Source organism: Protopterus annectens, chromosome 17.part0 (assembly GCF_019279795.1).
Source record: "Protopterus annectens isolate FY-2018-M chromosome 17.part0, PAN1.0, whole genome shotgun sequence".
In the NCBI taxonomy this organism is placed as follows: Eukaryota; Metazoa; Chordata; order Ceratodontiformes; family Protopteridae; genus Protopterus; species Protopterus annectens.
In genome coordinates this window covers 55502032-55518480 of record NC_056751.1, presented here as the reverse complement: position 1 = coordinate 55518480, position 16449 = coordinate 55502032, and the positions used below count along the sequence as shown (strand labels likewise).

At 38.0% G+C, this 16449-nt stretch overlaps 1 protein-coding gene across 1 annotated transcript in view; it reads right to left on the bottom strand.

Annotated features, from left to right (window-relative positions):
- The window catches only part of DCTN6 (dynactin subunit 6), an 856966-nt gene that overhangs the window by 278668 nt on the left and 561849 nt on the right, over nt 1–16449 (bottom strand). The window contains exon 4 of the mRNA XM_044059469.1: nt 10010–10098. Within this exon, the coding sequence (XP_043915404.1) occupies nt 10010–10098 (89 nt within the window). The remainder of the gene's footprint in view (nt 1–10009; nt 10099–16449) is intronic.

The following is a 16449-nucleotide window of genomic DNA, read 5'->3' as shown; positions in this document are numbered from 1 at the left end:
CAGGAACTGCAACTAAATTGTCTCCTGGAAATAAATCTTTTTCCATCGATATAACTGCCTGTCAAATTCTTTACCCTTTTACACACTATACAATGTTTACAGCGGAATGTACTAACTTTATCAAAATTTACACCAACCTGCCTAACACTGAGCAGCTCATTAAGATTTAAATACCCCGCAAAAGAAAATTTAATACACTTTGAGAATAAACCACCAAACTGCTCATCTCTAGATACAAGATGCTAAGATTCCACCACCAATTTTCTCAAAATGTCTGAAAATGGGGAGTACATTGTGATGTATTTTATGTCCTTCTTGTCCATCTCATTGCCCTGATGATCCCTCACATTATTATTCTCCTTCCACTGCCTACCAAAACCTGGATTATTTTCATGCATCAAAAGTCTCCCTTTATTCGTACCCTCACCACCATACACCCTCTTAACTGCATCATTCAACATATGCCTACTGTAGCCTCTCATTAACAGTCTTTCAACAACTTCATTAAGCTCGACTTCCTCAAGCTTATCTTCAGAAATATTACGTAGGGTATGCTTAAATTCACCTACTGGAAGGGAACTAATAAGATGTGGAGGATGCATGCTACTAGCATGCAAAAAGTTATTAACAGCAGTGGGTTTGTGGTAAGGTTTAAACTGAGTTTTACCATGTTCATCCACATAAAATTCCACATCAAGGAATTCTATGGTATTCTTACAAAACTCAAAAGAAAATTTCTGCCCATGCAAGTTTTTATTTAATTCCTCTAAAAAACTGGAAATTCACCTATAGAACCTCTACAAACAAAAAAACGGGTAATTAATAAAGCTTTTATATAAAATGACATGGTTTCTGAAAAATTCAGTACTATACAGGAATCCCTTTTCAAACTCCCCCATATAAAGGATTGCATAGGACGGAGCATATGGTGCACCCATAGCAGTGCCTCTTTTCTGTAAAAAAAATCTCTCAAACACAAAGTAACTATGTGTTAAACAAAATTCCAAAAGTCTTATCACAAAAGCAGTACACGGATCTTCACCCATTACATTCGAAATGGCCTCCAAACCCCATTTTGAATCAATATTGATATACAAAGCACAGACCATCTACAATGGCCCAATAGTAATCATTTTGCCATTCCACCTCAGTAACCAATTGACTTACTTCCTGAGTATTTTTGATATGTGCAGGAACCGTACATAAATATTGTTTAAGCAAAGAATCAAGAAAAACGCCAACATTTGCTAAATATGAATTTACCCCCGAAACTATGGGCCTTTCTAGGCAGGTTGGATACATTTTTATGCACCTTACGGATGGCATACAAATTTGGAACAACAGGCATAGCAACATGCAACATCTTTACATCAGCAGAATCCAGAAAACCAAGTCCCCCCCCAACAATTCCAGCAATAATGCATTAAACTGTTCAATTGGATTGTTTGAGGAGGGGTATGTTAAATTGCCATTCATTAATAAATTTCTAACCATAGTATTATATTTACTCCTAGGTAAAATCACCCAATTTCCCCCTTTATCTGACTGTTTGAACACATAACGTTCAGTATTGCCCCTTAATTGGTTTAAAGCCTGCCATTCCTGTTCGGATAAATTGAACTGTTTTTAGCTTTTTGAAACTTAAAATAGTCCAACTCAACCTTTTTAAGCAACACCTGTCCGAACAAATTTACAGCAGGGAATAACTTAGGAGGTAAAAACGCACTTGCATTTGAAAAAACAGGAACAGGCAACTTCCTATATCCTGTACCATACAAACTTTGATCCATCTCATTGCCATATACATTTTCATCACCAAAAAATACACCGTCATAAACAGATAAATCTAACTATGAATCATCTTAGTTCACATCCTCATTTTCAGATACATTTGAACACAACATATTTTTATTAGCAAAACAAACTCTCAAATGTAGCTTCTGGCAAAATGTTTTCACATCAAACACAATGTCAGCTAAGGTAGGAATAACAGTAGGTACAGACTTCTTACCTTTTTCCAGTACTTTCAAACCATCCTGACATATGCTTAAATTAGATAAATTAATTACCTGTAAAGCTTGCAGATAAACATTCTCAATAACACTTGCATCATTACTGGAATTAATAGAAATATTGCAAAAAACATCATACCCAAAAGAAGTCCAAAAATCAGTCCTGAAGTCTTTCTGAAGTCCCTGGTCCTGTTCTTCCTGTCTTTTTCTTTTGCCAATGGAAAAAAAACTCATTCTGCTTCGGTTCAACTTGCTGCAGTTGTTCACCTTTATCTTCCAACCTAATGTTTTCAAAAGACACACTCTTCCTTGATGAGATCTCCGACAACACTGAAGATTCCCTTGCGACAGAATCACGCTCATTAAATCTGGACTTAGGCCTACCCTGTTTAGGCCTTCACTGCCAAGCATACACCTGTCCAACATGGAAGTCCTCAACATCTCTCAACAGCTTCTCCCTCTTCCTACCAGTGGCTTCTTATATGATTTTTTCTACTTTAGCTTTAATTACAGTCATATTAGCTGCAAACGTATTATCTGCTTACTCATTTAGCAGTTTACTCTGCAAATCAGTGATATCACATTGCAGCTTGTCTTGCAACCGCTTGTTCCTTTTGATCAAAATACAGATAAACCCCAACGTACAATCAAGGTACACCTGCTTCCACTCCTCCGGGAGGTCATTTTCACCCTCAGAAAAATCCCAAGCTGGTATACGATCAACAAGTAAACCTTAAGATGTGATACCCAAGCTCAAATAATGTTCCAAAAGCTTGGTATCATAAAATAAGTTGACTTCTTTAATCATCATCCTCTCCAATTGCTCAAACTGCACATTAGTTTCTTTCTCAATTTCTGTAAACCAAGGATCACAATTTGCAAGCCTATTTTCCCACGCTTTTACCAGTCAGCAAAAAGCATATTATGCAGAGCTGGAGTCCGAAAGACTCCAGACAATGCATTGGCTCTATCCAATGACATAACTAAAACAGCAATCAATATCCAAGGGGTCTTAAGCTTAAGGTAAATCTGAATATTTAATTAATGGATATGTCAACTGCACAGTGGGGGAAATTTGTAACATGTCACTGTGGTATAAAGAAAATGTAAATTGTATTTGAAAGGTTTGGTACGGACATAAAAAAAAATTATATGTGAATGTTATAAGGTTTATATACTTATACACTTTGTAATATTTATATGCGTTGTAAAGAAGCATGCATTTAAAAAAATGATGTAACCAATCAGCAGGGGGAATGTTGTATAAAAGGAGCTTTGTGAGTCTGTGAGTTAACCTCTTCTGAGAAATAGCCTGACAATCGGGTAGCAAAGCCTTTGACATTCAGTGGTACAACTAGACTGAAAAAAAGTAAATTTTGAGGTAAATTTTGTAACGACAAGCCTCAAAACCTCTAATACTAGCCCTCAACTATAATTTCTGAGATGAAAAGAAAACGTGTTCTCTCAAAAAACAAACTTTTACAAGCTATTTACCCAGAAGGAATCATGTTTATGGTAACATTTTTAGTGACAGCCAATAACACACCAGTCCTAGCTCTTAACAAGAATTTCTGAAAGAAAAGTAAAACTTTTCTTCACAAAAATTGGTAAAGTGGAATATATTCCAACTGGGATACTCATCTGGTCAGCCTTGGAAAAATGCTAGATGACCAATCATGGGAAGCATGCACAAAAGAGCACACTTTGACAGCAAGGAAGTTCTGCATATTTGGCAATCAATCCATGAACTTTACACTCTTCTGCTTGAGTTGTTCAGTGACCAGGGAGTGTGGAAGATGCCCATAACCTTTGAAAGCTGGATGGTTATCATACCTATTTTCCACAGGAAATAACCCATAAAGCTTATACTACTGCAACAGTGATTTAATGCTGAACTTCAAGTGGCCACAATATGGGGTGGATGGCAGCATACAGTCATATGAGCCATCCACACACACCACCAAGCACACACACTGACAGACTAATGTAACACACAGATGCAGCTCACAGAGGTGGAGGAATTCCTGGTGACCATGTATTGGGACTGAGGGCAGACCTTCAAACAGGGTGGTGGCCTGGGTGTGCTAACCAAGATGGTGATGTATCTTAGGAATTTCTTCTTTTCCCAAGATACAGTTATCTGGGTTAGTATACCAACTGAAAAAGTTCACATCCCAGGAGACAAAGATTTCTGCAGGTCATCTGCACAAACAGCAACAGCATACTTACCAAAAGTAACGTGGACAAGGCTTTTCAGGAGCAGATGGGGCTGGGAGTGGTACAGGACATCAATGTCTAAACAGAAGTCTTCATCAAGTTTGGTGAAGGGTAACGGTTACAATACCACATGCCAGGAACAAGGCATGCAAAACTCCCAAGAACATGTCTACCACAAGAGGTGGATTACCAACATAAAAACAGCACACAGAGAGGGATCCTTATACCCCAAGGTGCTTGGTTATGGGAGCTGGGCTGGCGATGACTACCAAGTGTCTGTAGAGAATGCACTAGTTAGTATTACTCTTACATATTGTGCTTAAACATACTGTAGTGAAGCTTTCCTCCCCAGGCCTCCAATGAAAACTGGCTTCTTGCTTTTCCTGGCAAACAAATGTAAAATAAAATAAAATAAATTACCTTTTTTAAACATCTTTATTACATCACTGCTTAAGCTGCGGTGGTGCAGTGGTAGCATTGTTACCTCACTGCAAGAGGTTCTCCCGTTCGATTCTCGGCTGGAGCGCCTTCTGTGTGGAGTCTGCATGTCCTCCCAACGGTCGAGTGGCGTTCGAAAGACGTGCGTAGAATGGGCGTACCTTCGCTGAAGGTTGGGCGTCAAGCTGGCACCTCGGCACCTGTAAAAAAATCTACTGCCAATCATTAGCGGACCGGAGTTCCGCTATGGCGACCCCTAACTGGGAAAAACCGACAGAACAACATTACATCACCACTTAAGACACAGGCAAACATACATTAATATAAAAGCAAACAATTAATATAAAAGCAAACAAGCCATATCAACATGTTTCCAGTCCACATCTGTTCTTTTTCAAACCATCAGTCCAGTATTACATAAATTGCTCAAGTCCTGCCTTCCCTTAAACCTCCTCCTCCTCCTGAACATTATTCTGCATGTATTGTTCTCACACTTTCCATTTATTTCTATGTTATTTGGTCATTCCCTTTTCTAAAGATGCCACTTCCAGCTCCTTTATCTCTGTTGCAATATTCAATTCTTCAAATACAGTTGGTTTATATACTTTGATTTCCATGACCTATAGCAATTGCTTCTTTTGGCAGCCACTAGAATTGAAATTAACAAGGCCTTACTATGTTAATGCAATTCAGATCCTGTGTCCTAGCTCAAAGCAATAATTTCCTTAGTTATACCCATTTGCTCACCAAGTATTTCTGACAGAGTACTCTGTAAGGAATTTTTAAAATCTGATAACTCATTACACTCCAAAAATATATGACTTCTTTCTTTCCTATCACACCTCCAGCATTTGCCACCTACCTGACGAAAAATTCTTTGAAGTCTGCTTGTGGGTATAAAATACCTATACAAACACTTCTAAGCAAAAATCCTAAACCTTGGTTGTTGCATACTTGGGAGCCTTGCATATGTCCCCCCATTGCTCTCTTATAAGTTGCTTATTCAATCTCTATTTCCAATTTTTTCTAACCTCCTCTGACTGAATCTTACCGTTAGCATACAATTTATTATATGCCCCATAATTATCACAATTTTAAGAGCAGCTTCTGTTCTACATTCAGCTAAAAACTCTACCACAGTAGGTCTTACACGTAAGATCCCCCTATTCCTTTCCCTTTTCTCCAACATCAATCCCTGGTAGTGAAGGCACTCTCTAGCCTGCAGTCCAAATAACTTCTTAGACTCATTCAATTCTATTATCTTTCCCTCTCTAGTAATTTGCTCCCAACACCTTGGGGTTCCTTTGCCAGATTTCTGCAGTAAATTCCAGACCCTCTTGCCTATTCTCTGTAACCCTACTTGCAGTCATTCCTATTGGCAAAATCTCCTTTCTTCATTCTTGTGCTGGCTTAGTTCTTAAAATACTTTTTGCTATTTTATGAACATAATATTCTGCATGGCTGTTATTACTCTCCTTAAAGATCTGCATCCAAAAAAAACCACTCTCTCCTTATTTCTTGAAATTTTCCCCTACTTCATCTCTTTACACTTTGAAGTATAACCTTCTAAAATATCCCTTCAAAGCCTTGCTGAGTCGAATTATGGTAGCTGCCAACAAAAAGCAATTACTAGAAAATGGAAATCAAAGCTTAGACCAACTTTACTAGAAGCAGTGAATATAGTAACAGAGATAAAACAACTGGAACTGGGATCTTTAGAAAAGGGAAGGAGCAAACTACATAAGAAAAATGGGAATTGTGGGAACAATATATGCAGAGCAGGAACAAGGTTTAAGAGGCAGGATTTGAATGAAAGGAATAACTGACAATCACTGGATGGATTATAAGTGATGTATAATATTTGCAACTATAGTCGTTTCAATGGTGTCTGTGAAGTATACTGTTTGCAACTAAAGTGGTATCATTTTGTTTGTTTTTCAATTATATAAATGTAAGATTGTGTATGTCATATGTAAAAACTTAATAAAGATGTTTGTTGGAAAAACACCTTGAAAAAATATCCCTTCAAATCAGGTAATCCTAAACCAACTTGTTCTATTAGAAAGATCAACTTATCCCACTTAACTCTTGCCCTCTTTTCCCTCAAAATAAATTTTTTCAACTCTATTAATTACTGCCCACAACTTCTCCTCTACTTGATAAAAATATGCCTGATCTGTATAGAAAACTAAAAACATTCCCGCTGTTTGCATTTTACTATTCATATCCATAAACAAGACATTCCAGTTTCTCAGTTTTTGTTTAATCTCTTCCGACATACAATTAGCTGCCATAACAGAAGCATTTTTAACCAATACTCCTAAATACTTTGTCATACCTTGTCCCCATAAATATGGGTATTGCTAAACCAATTCATGTGCGAGTACAAAATTTATGCTATATCTTTTCTTTTACCTTCATTAATTTTATAGCTTGAAAAGGCTTATCACCATCTCAAAATGTTCCACAAAGCTGGATGTCCTTTTCTGGATTTATCAGGTACACAATAATATTATCTGCAAAAAAAGCCAACTATTATTGATTACCATACCAATTATAACACTGAAATTCTGAGTCCCTTATTTTCTTTGTCAATGGCTCTAAATATAAAGCAATTAATAAAGGAGAAACATGACACACCTGCCTGGTGTAGATCCGATGAAGGGCTGAAAGCGCTTAGCCATTCTGTTTTCTTGTTTTCTTATTTTATTAAAAGTGGTTTTAAACTGGCCTTGGCTGTGTTGACTGTACTGTTTTTTCTGCTTCTTTGTTTTTTGATTCAGGATTGGACTTTGACTGCAGTCTGTATAGTTTTTTGTTCTCTGTAAAAATTCATCCACATTTATATTTACATCTTGCCTTCTACTGACTCTTTAAACTCTGTACTTTTGTCTTGCATGCAATCAAACCACTCATGTATTTGTTTATATTTTCTACAAAATCATCTACATTCTTTACTTCAATGTCTCATTTCACCTCATTGTCCACATCTCTTTTTAGGACATACACGAATGAGCTACCCCTCATATACAAAAAAGAAACATTTCTTTGGACACTGAGCAAGTACAGTAGTTTGCGTTCTTTTATTTAAGTGAAACTCAGATTTCTCATCCCCTAGTGCTGAGACCTATTCCATCGACGATGTTTTTTTTATTTTAGCTTGTACACAGTCCCAGTTTTCCTTTAACTACATCTCTACATCATGTTGACTGATATAATCAATTCTGAAAGGAAAAGAAAATCAAGCTGTGCAGTCTAATGAATCAAGACATATTTTTCCCATATGCCAATGTCACTTTCAGGTTCAGCTTATCAAAAAAAAAAAAGGTGCCACAAGTTCAAATGTCTGAAAAGATCTCTCTCACACAATTTCTTTCCCAGCATGTTATTCATAGTTTTACATCCTGAATTTTAAAACACGGCAGTTTAACTATAATATACATGCTAACTCAAGTCCCTTCTTTTGCTCTTGGCCTCACTAAATGTTATCTTTATTACACAGCTCCATTATCTCCCCTCAGTGTATTCCCTTGTGCTGCTGTTACTTAAGACAGTGGCATCCTACTGCCCCGTTCACTTGCTGAAAGCTCTTGATCAACAAAGTCACCATGTTCCTCTCCTGATTGTATCTTTACACTTCAGACTGCTCTTCTGTGGGAAGTTTGAACTCAGGGCATATTTATAGTCCTTGCCTCTCTTTTAGCTAAAACTTACTTCCCATTCCAAAAAAAGGAGGAATAATTTCAATCCATAAAACAGCCATCTTTTTTCTTTTCATTCTTCCTAATCCATTAATTTTAACGGTTAAATATAATTCAAATATCCACTCTAAAATAGCCTGCCATTCCTCCTCCTTCTGCTTGCACTACCACTTAGTCCTTCCAACATCCCCTGCAACATACTCACTGTTCTCTCTTTCTCTCATGCTGATGTTACACTGAACAATTCTACCAACAAACAGTACAGAAACTTCCCTGGTGTAGGTTGGCCAAATTCCCCCAAATGTATAATAACATGCTTGGGTCCCCTTGAAAACAGGCACATGGTACAGGCACTAAACTGGTTAACAAAAAAAGTAAATAAATAAATACATCTGCAGAAATGCTCCCTGTGTATATGATTTATATGCTTATTATATTTGCTGCACAGTGTAAATATTAGTATTACAATGTCTGCTGTAAAATATTCTATTGTGTTTTATAAGTTATTGTGGAACTTTGCACCTTATGCTTTCAATGAAAAATAAGTCTGCCCAGATGGATAAATCAGTCATCAAATGTAATTTATTGTGTAAACAGACATGACCATAAGTCACAGAATGGTGAAAGTGATGTGAAGGAAGTATTACTAGTATGGAGGGGATGAAGGAACCTATGGAGGAAGGAGAGGGTGTACTAATTAATCAATATCATACAATACAAAGGAAGTAACAAGAAATAAAGTGCTACTGGCCATTCATATGCTGAGTATGTTTAGATAAAGAACAAAGTGGGCGAAGAAAGCTTTTTGTTAGAAAACTAACAGTGGAATGAAACTGTGGAAATACTTTAAAAAATGAACTGCTAAAGATAAGTGACTGAAGAATACAGAAATGTTTTAAGTAATGTTGTAAAATAATTGATTCTTCTTAAAGTCTTTTGGCTAGAAAAGAATAAAAAGAGACACTTTATGTATGCTGGCACTAAAACCCAAAGCCTGGCTCATGGCTGGGTCACACTATAGTTAAGAGGCTAATGTAGGGAACTGCCCTTAAGCTGGATACTTAAACTTCCAGTTAGATAATGTGCATCTCCATGCACATTACTTAACCAAACCAACAATGCCGACATACTTATAAACATCTGCTTTCTGCCCTGTGACCTACTTTAGTAACTAAAATTAAAGTTAAATCAGTCACATATACATATGTATTCATCACAATGTTTTAAGGTGCTCTTAAGATGAACTTGAGAAAGTAAACTGTATAAAAAATGATTTATAAGTGATAGCGCATGGATGAAACCATTTCTCCAAAAGCAAGACATATATGAAGATGTCTGTGTATATGGTGAAAATGATCTCAAAAAGCATTTGAATAAACAATAATATTTCAACAAAATTGTAGAAATGGGATTAGCTATCCTTTCCCATGCCCCTAGAAACCAAGCAGTTTACTTTCTTCACCATACTGCCCAAATTCACACCTTCAGTCCTGCTCAGTACACATACTTTGTTATCTAAATGACAATACAGCCATTTGTCAAAGGGGCCACTTGCAGAAAACACACCACACTGCAGCTGTGCCAAGGTGCTGTAAAAATAATGTTGAATGCACAGAAAAAAAAAATCTTGTAAAAGGATACTGCATCCCACTTCAAATACATTGTTGATGCCAATGACCATTGGTTTTGGATCCCAGTCTTCAGTTTCCGGTGTAATGGCTTCAGGGTAACTGCAAAGTAAATATTAAAATACACAGTAAGTACCAGTTTTCAAAGCAGATAATGTTAATAAAACACAAAGGAATATTGCATCTGACACCAACATATTCACTACCATATGAAATGGTGTAGGAGCCATGATGATGGCAGCCCTGCAAATGAATATTTTGTACCAGGGGCTTGGTGGAACACGATCAACATTAACAAATGCATACAAAAAAATCATCTGCATATCTCCTGAAGCACAGCCTGCGTTTTATTCGTATGGTGTAGTATCCATTTTGTGGTGGTGTCCATAACTACTGCTTCTCAGAAAAGCACAGGGCATTAAGACGGAATACAGGATATACTTGCTGGAAATCAACTTGCTGCTGTAGGATATGAACACCATGAAACTTCCCATCCAAAAGATTCAAATATAAATAATGCAAGCACACAAGAAAAAGGCAGTTGTGTTACAAACTTGCAGAAGTTGTAAATGCCTGACTAGAATCACTGTTGCAGTACTGCCTCCTGGGATTCCTGCCTGCAGAAGGCTGATGGCAGGCCCAACTTCTAAGACTCTCCTCCCTTCCTTCCCATGTCAGTGGTACAAAGGGCATATGACAGCACCGCCTCTGGATCTTTGTTACCTTGGCAGATGCAGGTGGGTCCCTGGAGTGAGGGCACAGCTCACCAGTGTCTAATTGTTTAATAAGAAAAGGGGCATTCTGAGTGGCAACCTGGAGCCCATGGCTTTAAGGGAGCCAATCAGGATAAACAGTATACAAGATGAGGGCATTTTCTTTTTACAAATATTGTCTGCACTCCACTCTCTCATTCCTTCTACAAGTGTTTATTCACTGATTAAACAGAGAACAAACAACTTGCATCTGGTCATCAACTTGATAGTGCTGACCCTCTTGCCCAACTCCCATTATTTTTATGAAAAAGGACCATGCCTTTCAACTATCTGGAACTTGATGAGGAACTCTATGAGTTTAGCCTTAAATTAAGAACATAACGTGAGCTTCTGACTAGCCCCTTTAAATTATGACTTTTAGAATTGTTTGAGCCTACTCACCAGCCAGTCTTCATCAGCTTGCTCAAATGGCATCAGCAACATGACATAATAGAACTTCAATCATAACCACTACTGAAGAAAGGGAGCAAAACCCATCTAAAACTGGTAACTCAAAAGTGCAAAGTTAGATCCACCAGACACTTTTGGATGTAGGAGGAAGCATTCTGTAGCATGCATGTAGCAAGGGGGAAAGAAGAATAGAGGCAAAGCCACAGAACAGTTAAAGAACTGAAGTCTACAGCAGCGTTAACCTCATTAACTGCATAATCAGTGATTACCTCCAAACTGCTGCAATTTCTGCAGCTTGCTAGACAGAAATCAAGGCTTCCTCAGTTTGTTTTATCGAACGTAATGAACCTCTTAACCACACCTCAACTGTATCTCATTATAAGGAATGTCCCACTTTTTGAGTTTTAAAAATTACATGTTCCATGTTTTTCCACATTCACACACATTAAGTAGAAACCCAGTCAAGTAATACTAAAACATATTAATTCATCCAAACAAGTTCTTGTAAGAAAAAAAGTAACCTTTTAACCATGCAGGGAGCATATTGGCTGCATATCGTGAGAGGTAGCATTTGAGAGTTACAGTCAATGTTGGGCACAAATTGATCAATTCATAACATATATAGAGGTCAGCTGAATTAGATTCTTACAGCATAGCTCTCAACCTCTTACTCTAGAATCAGGGGCAAATCTAGAAATAATCAGGGACACTTTTTTTTTTTTTACATTTACGCTGTTAACCTTAAAAGTCGACAGAATAAGAGAATGTGAATTAACATGCATTTTCCGAAGTAAATTAAGTCTACATCTATAATTATTGTCATAGTTTAAGTATAATCCACCACTTTTTCTCCCAAAATCACCAGTTTTGAGGGTTGAGAGGGTTAGAAGGGACAGAGTAAAATTTTTAATTTTTCAAGCAACTTAGTTTGGTCCCAGGGAAAGCTGCATTACTGAACTTTCACTTGAGGGAACCAGTGGAGTACTGTGGCCTACTGGCATATTACATAAACTGAGGGTACTATTACAGACAGTGTATGATGTATATAAATCAGCAATAAGGTAGTATTTTTTATGCTTCAGGGCACACTAGGGTGGTGCAATATAGATGAAAGGCATTTGATATGACTTGTGCCATGCTTTCTGGGTCCAGTCTGAAATCTTAGTAAGTGGGGCAAAGAAGATATGTACATTGCAGCTGTGCACTGATTTTTTTCAGACATAAATGTAGCTTGAAACAATATCCAAGTAATTTTGCTTGCTCTGCAGCTCTCTTCATTATCCATGAATAAGGTTGCTGAAAGGTAATGCATTAGTAAAATTAATAGCTCTGGAGTTAGCTAGCTTCCACACTGAAGATACCCAATTTGACATATGTCTCTGGATTCAGAATTCAGAACATTTCAAGCCTAGCCAAACCCCCCTATTCAAAAGTCTCCTCTAGCCTGAAGGACTACAAGATAACACAGACCAGGGAAGCGTTTGATGCTGCCTATCCAATAATCTAGTTTTACACTGAAGGAGGCAAGAGTGCTACTCCACTTGACATGTGACAAAGTCTGTTCCAGAAGTGAGGGATGTATTAGGATATGAATCTATCATGCCAACATATCTTATTTATCTGATTATTAAGGTTTAGATTTTTTAAATGGGTATCTGAGGTGCCATTTGGTCTGTGAAGGAAAAGCAAGAAGGTCAAAGAGAGTTGGATCTGTCATGGTTCGAAAGGCTAGAAATATGCCTCCAGGGAGGAGTCTGTAAGGGACCGAGTACAGAGAAAGGGCTGTCAGTCTATCCTAATAACCAAGACTTTTGATGCCAATGATCTTTTTAGTTAGGGTCTGAGGTCACTCAAATTGAGAGACATGTTTTGACAAATTAATGCCAGAAAGTGCATTTTATTCAATAATGAGTCTTACAAGATGCAAGTAAAGGGGAATTAATACTTCTCTGGATCTAGTGAAGATGCCTTTGGAAATCAGGTAAGCCAGATAGAAGGCTTTCCGAACTACTATGGACCCAGTTCACAGTCATCTGATGAATTACATAATTATAGGCCAGAAGTGTTGACCTGAAGGACTATGAAATGTATGGCAAATAAGAGTGGGACCAACACTGAGTGATGTGGTAAACCACTGGCAACTTTTTGCTTTACAAGTGGCACCTGCGACTCTAACCATATGGGTTCTATTAGGCAGTCAGTTAACTATCCATTACACAACATAAAGATTTATATTCAGATTTACACTCCTGTTAACAATACCTGCATGGAGAACAGTGCTGAAGGCCTTGACCAGGTCCAGATGTGCTCTACATACTGAATAATCTCTAAACAATGAACTGGTTATTTTTTTTTTCAAAAATGAGGTTAGAAAGGCAAGATCTTCCTTTGACAAAGACAAACTAATCCAGTGTTAAAGTGATTTTCAATGTCCAGATTAATGATATCTGAGATAATATGTGCATAGCTTTACGTATGAGGCTAGTAAGATCAGTGGGTCTCTGTAGTTATCAGGGTCCATAGTTGGGCCAACCTTGTATATCATCATTACAGTGGCTGTTTTCCAGGCCACAGAAATGTCATGGGTTCATAAGTAACCAATATGATACAACAGTGTTAACATACATAACCGGTGGAGAGGCTTAAATCAAAGAAGTTAAGTAGGGGTTCAGACAGGCGATATTTGGCACTGATAAACAGCAAGGTATACTATCAAGGCCCATGGATGACAACTTCTCAGCTTTTGAGATGTTGCACAGTAATTAAGGGGGTAACTTAGATTCTGGAATCTGTGGAACGGTGGCTATTTTAATTTCATACTCAGTTCTGAGCTTCCTAAAGCATACTCACGTTAGGTAGAATGAGTCTTCTTATAAGCATTAAGCAGCTTCTTTCTCTTATGTAAGTTAATACTATGTGGTGGAATACCCATATAAATAAGAGGCACACGGACCAATTTCATCATGTGTGTTGGTTTGCATAAGGTGTGCTACAGTTTCATTATTGCTGTATTAAAAAGACTGTTCAGAATTTGGATTTTCAATACATTTTTAAGTTGCATTTTGGCTTTTTTAAATTCTTTGAATAAATGAAAATACCACCAACTAGTAAAGTTAGTAATGTTGGCAATGTTATTTCATTACTTGTTTGGAAAACATTCAATACTACACAGCATTAAAGCAAAGATGTTCAATCACACAGCTTAATATATACTTAACAATAAGAAAGGTGAGCTTAGAAGATAAGTTTGATAGGGCAGGGGACTTATGGCAGTGGGAAGGAGTGAGGGATGGGGAGATCCATGGATGCAACCCACACAGAGGTGACCCATCCCATGTGGTAGATGATGGCAAAAGTGAACCAAATACCAGTCTTTCCAAGCTACTGCTGAATTCTAAAAAGGAGATTACCTGGTCAGGTTGAAGAGGTGAAAGTTGCTTAGCATCAAACTGAGAACCCACCCCAAACCAGAGGTACAATAAATAGAGGGAAAGGAAGAAAATACTGGCACTGCAACAACTACAATTATGGTAAGCTCCTAACACAACCATATTACATTTGCTGTAGATCGTTATTACAGTAGTGACTTCTTGGGAAGTCTCCTAACGCTTACAGAGTAGAGGGAGGCTGGCTTGCTGGAGTGCCTAAGACCAAAGGACCCTGAAGGATGGCTGTAGCAAAACCTACCGTGACTGGAGATGCTGGATAAGTGGCAATGCTTGCTAAATGTGTATACTGAGGACCAGGTAGTAGCTTCCAAAATGGCCTGTGTAGTAATCACCTTTCTGAAGGCTGTGGTGGCAACTGTGAACCTTGCAGAATGAGTTATCACTAGAGCTGGAATAGGCTTAACATGATGGGGTTAACATAGCTATCCACTTAGACATTTGTTTTCTGTTTTTCCTTCCTTTTCTTTAGCAAAGACAATAAAGAGCTATTAACATTTTCTGTAATGTTTTGCCTTAGCCATATAAAATTTCAGTTGATTATAGATGTCAAAGAAATACATTTCCCCCTTTATTCTGATAAGAAGGGAAAAACAAAGGAAGGTAGGTAATCTGATTCAGCAAGGTTCTTAACCGACGTTGGCATAAGACAAGGGTAGACGTAAGGGTGATTCTGTCCTTATGAAATACCAAGAATGATTCCCTGTAAATGACAGCCAGTAGTTATAACTTCACTGTAGCCAAGGTCAGGGCTATCAAAAGAATAGTTTTGCAAGAATGGAATTTTATGGGGATGGAAGCAGCTTGTTCAAATCAAGAAAGTGTGAGCTTTTCCAGTGCAAAGTACAAGTCACATGGTGGAGCAAGACCCTTCTTGGGGAACCTTAAAAGCAAACCCTCCTTAAGGAACTGCTTCACTGGCAAATGGGAGCACAAACAGCTTCAGAAACAGACATGAAGAAAGAGCAGAGGTGTGCACCTTCATAGAAGCATAAAAAAAGGCTTGCTTTGTAAAGGTCTGGCAGTCACGTTCAACCCAGAGACAACTGTGCTGTGCTGAAGCTGAGTTCAGTCCTCTGTATGGCACCAATGAGAGAACCTTTTCCACTTTGCCATGCAAGACTTTCTACTGCTTGGTTTCCTGGCCTCCATCAGAATCTGTAGCACATCCTCAGAGAATGTGTGTCTGGAAGGAAGGAGTGCTAAACTAATCACATGATCAGCCTTAGAGTCTGCAAGCTGGTGTGAACTGTGGACTTCCGATCCCTTGTTCGGAGTGAAAAGGCCCACATGCTAAGGGGAAATGATTTGTTTCTTACATTTCCAGTTAATATCCATTCACTGGAGACCCCTTGTATTCTTCTCAACTGATGTGACAATGTATTCTGCTGGACTGGGATGTTCTGAGCCTTAAGCATCAGATATGTCTCCTGGACTAACTCCCATGCCTCTATTACTCGTCTGCAAAGTTAGCATTGGATGATTTCATGAGGGACCTCAGTTTCTTACAGATACTGATCAAGGATGTCTTTCCTTCTTGGGATTTGCTTTTTTTCTGAAATAGTTTCCTCCTTCTATTGTATAGCCTGTTTATTGCAGGGGTTCACCAAACTGGTTTCCTTCTTTTAGAAGACTGAGTCTTAGTTTTGCTTAGGATGGCAAGATCCATGCATCCTTGTAGGTGCTCAAAGAGTGCATTTAGAAAGGTTTCTGCATCTTGGGCAGCGTTATCCTTTAGCATGGGGGCTGTGAAACTTATCACCTCCGTCTTAAGTAAGGTGAAGTTTTCTTTAGAAAAGTTTTTTTACTGTGGTTTCCTTAGTTGAGGGTGGTGGTGGGGTGTG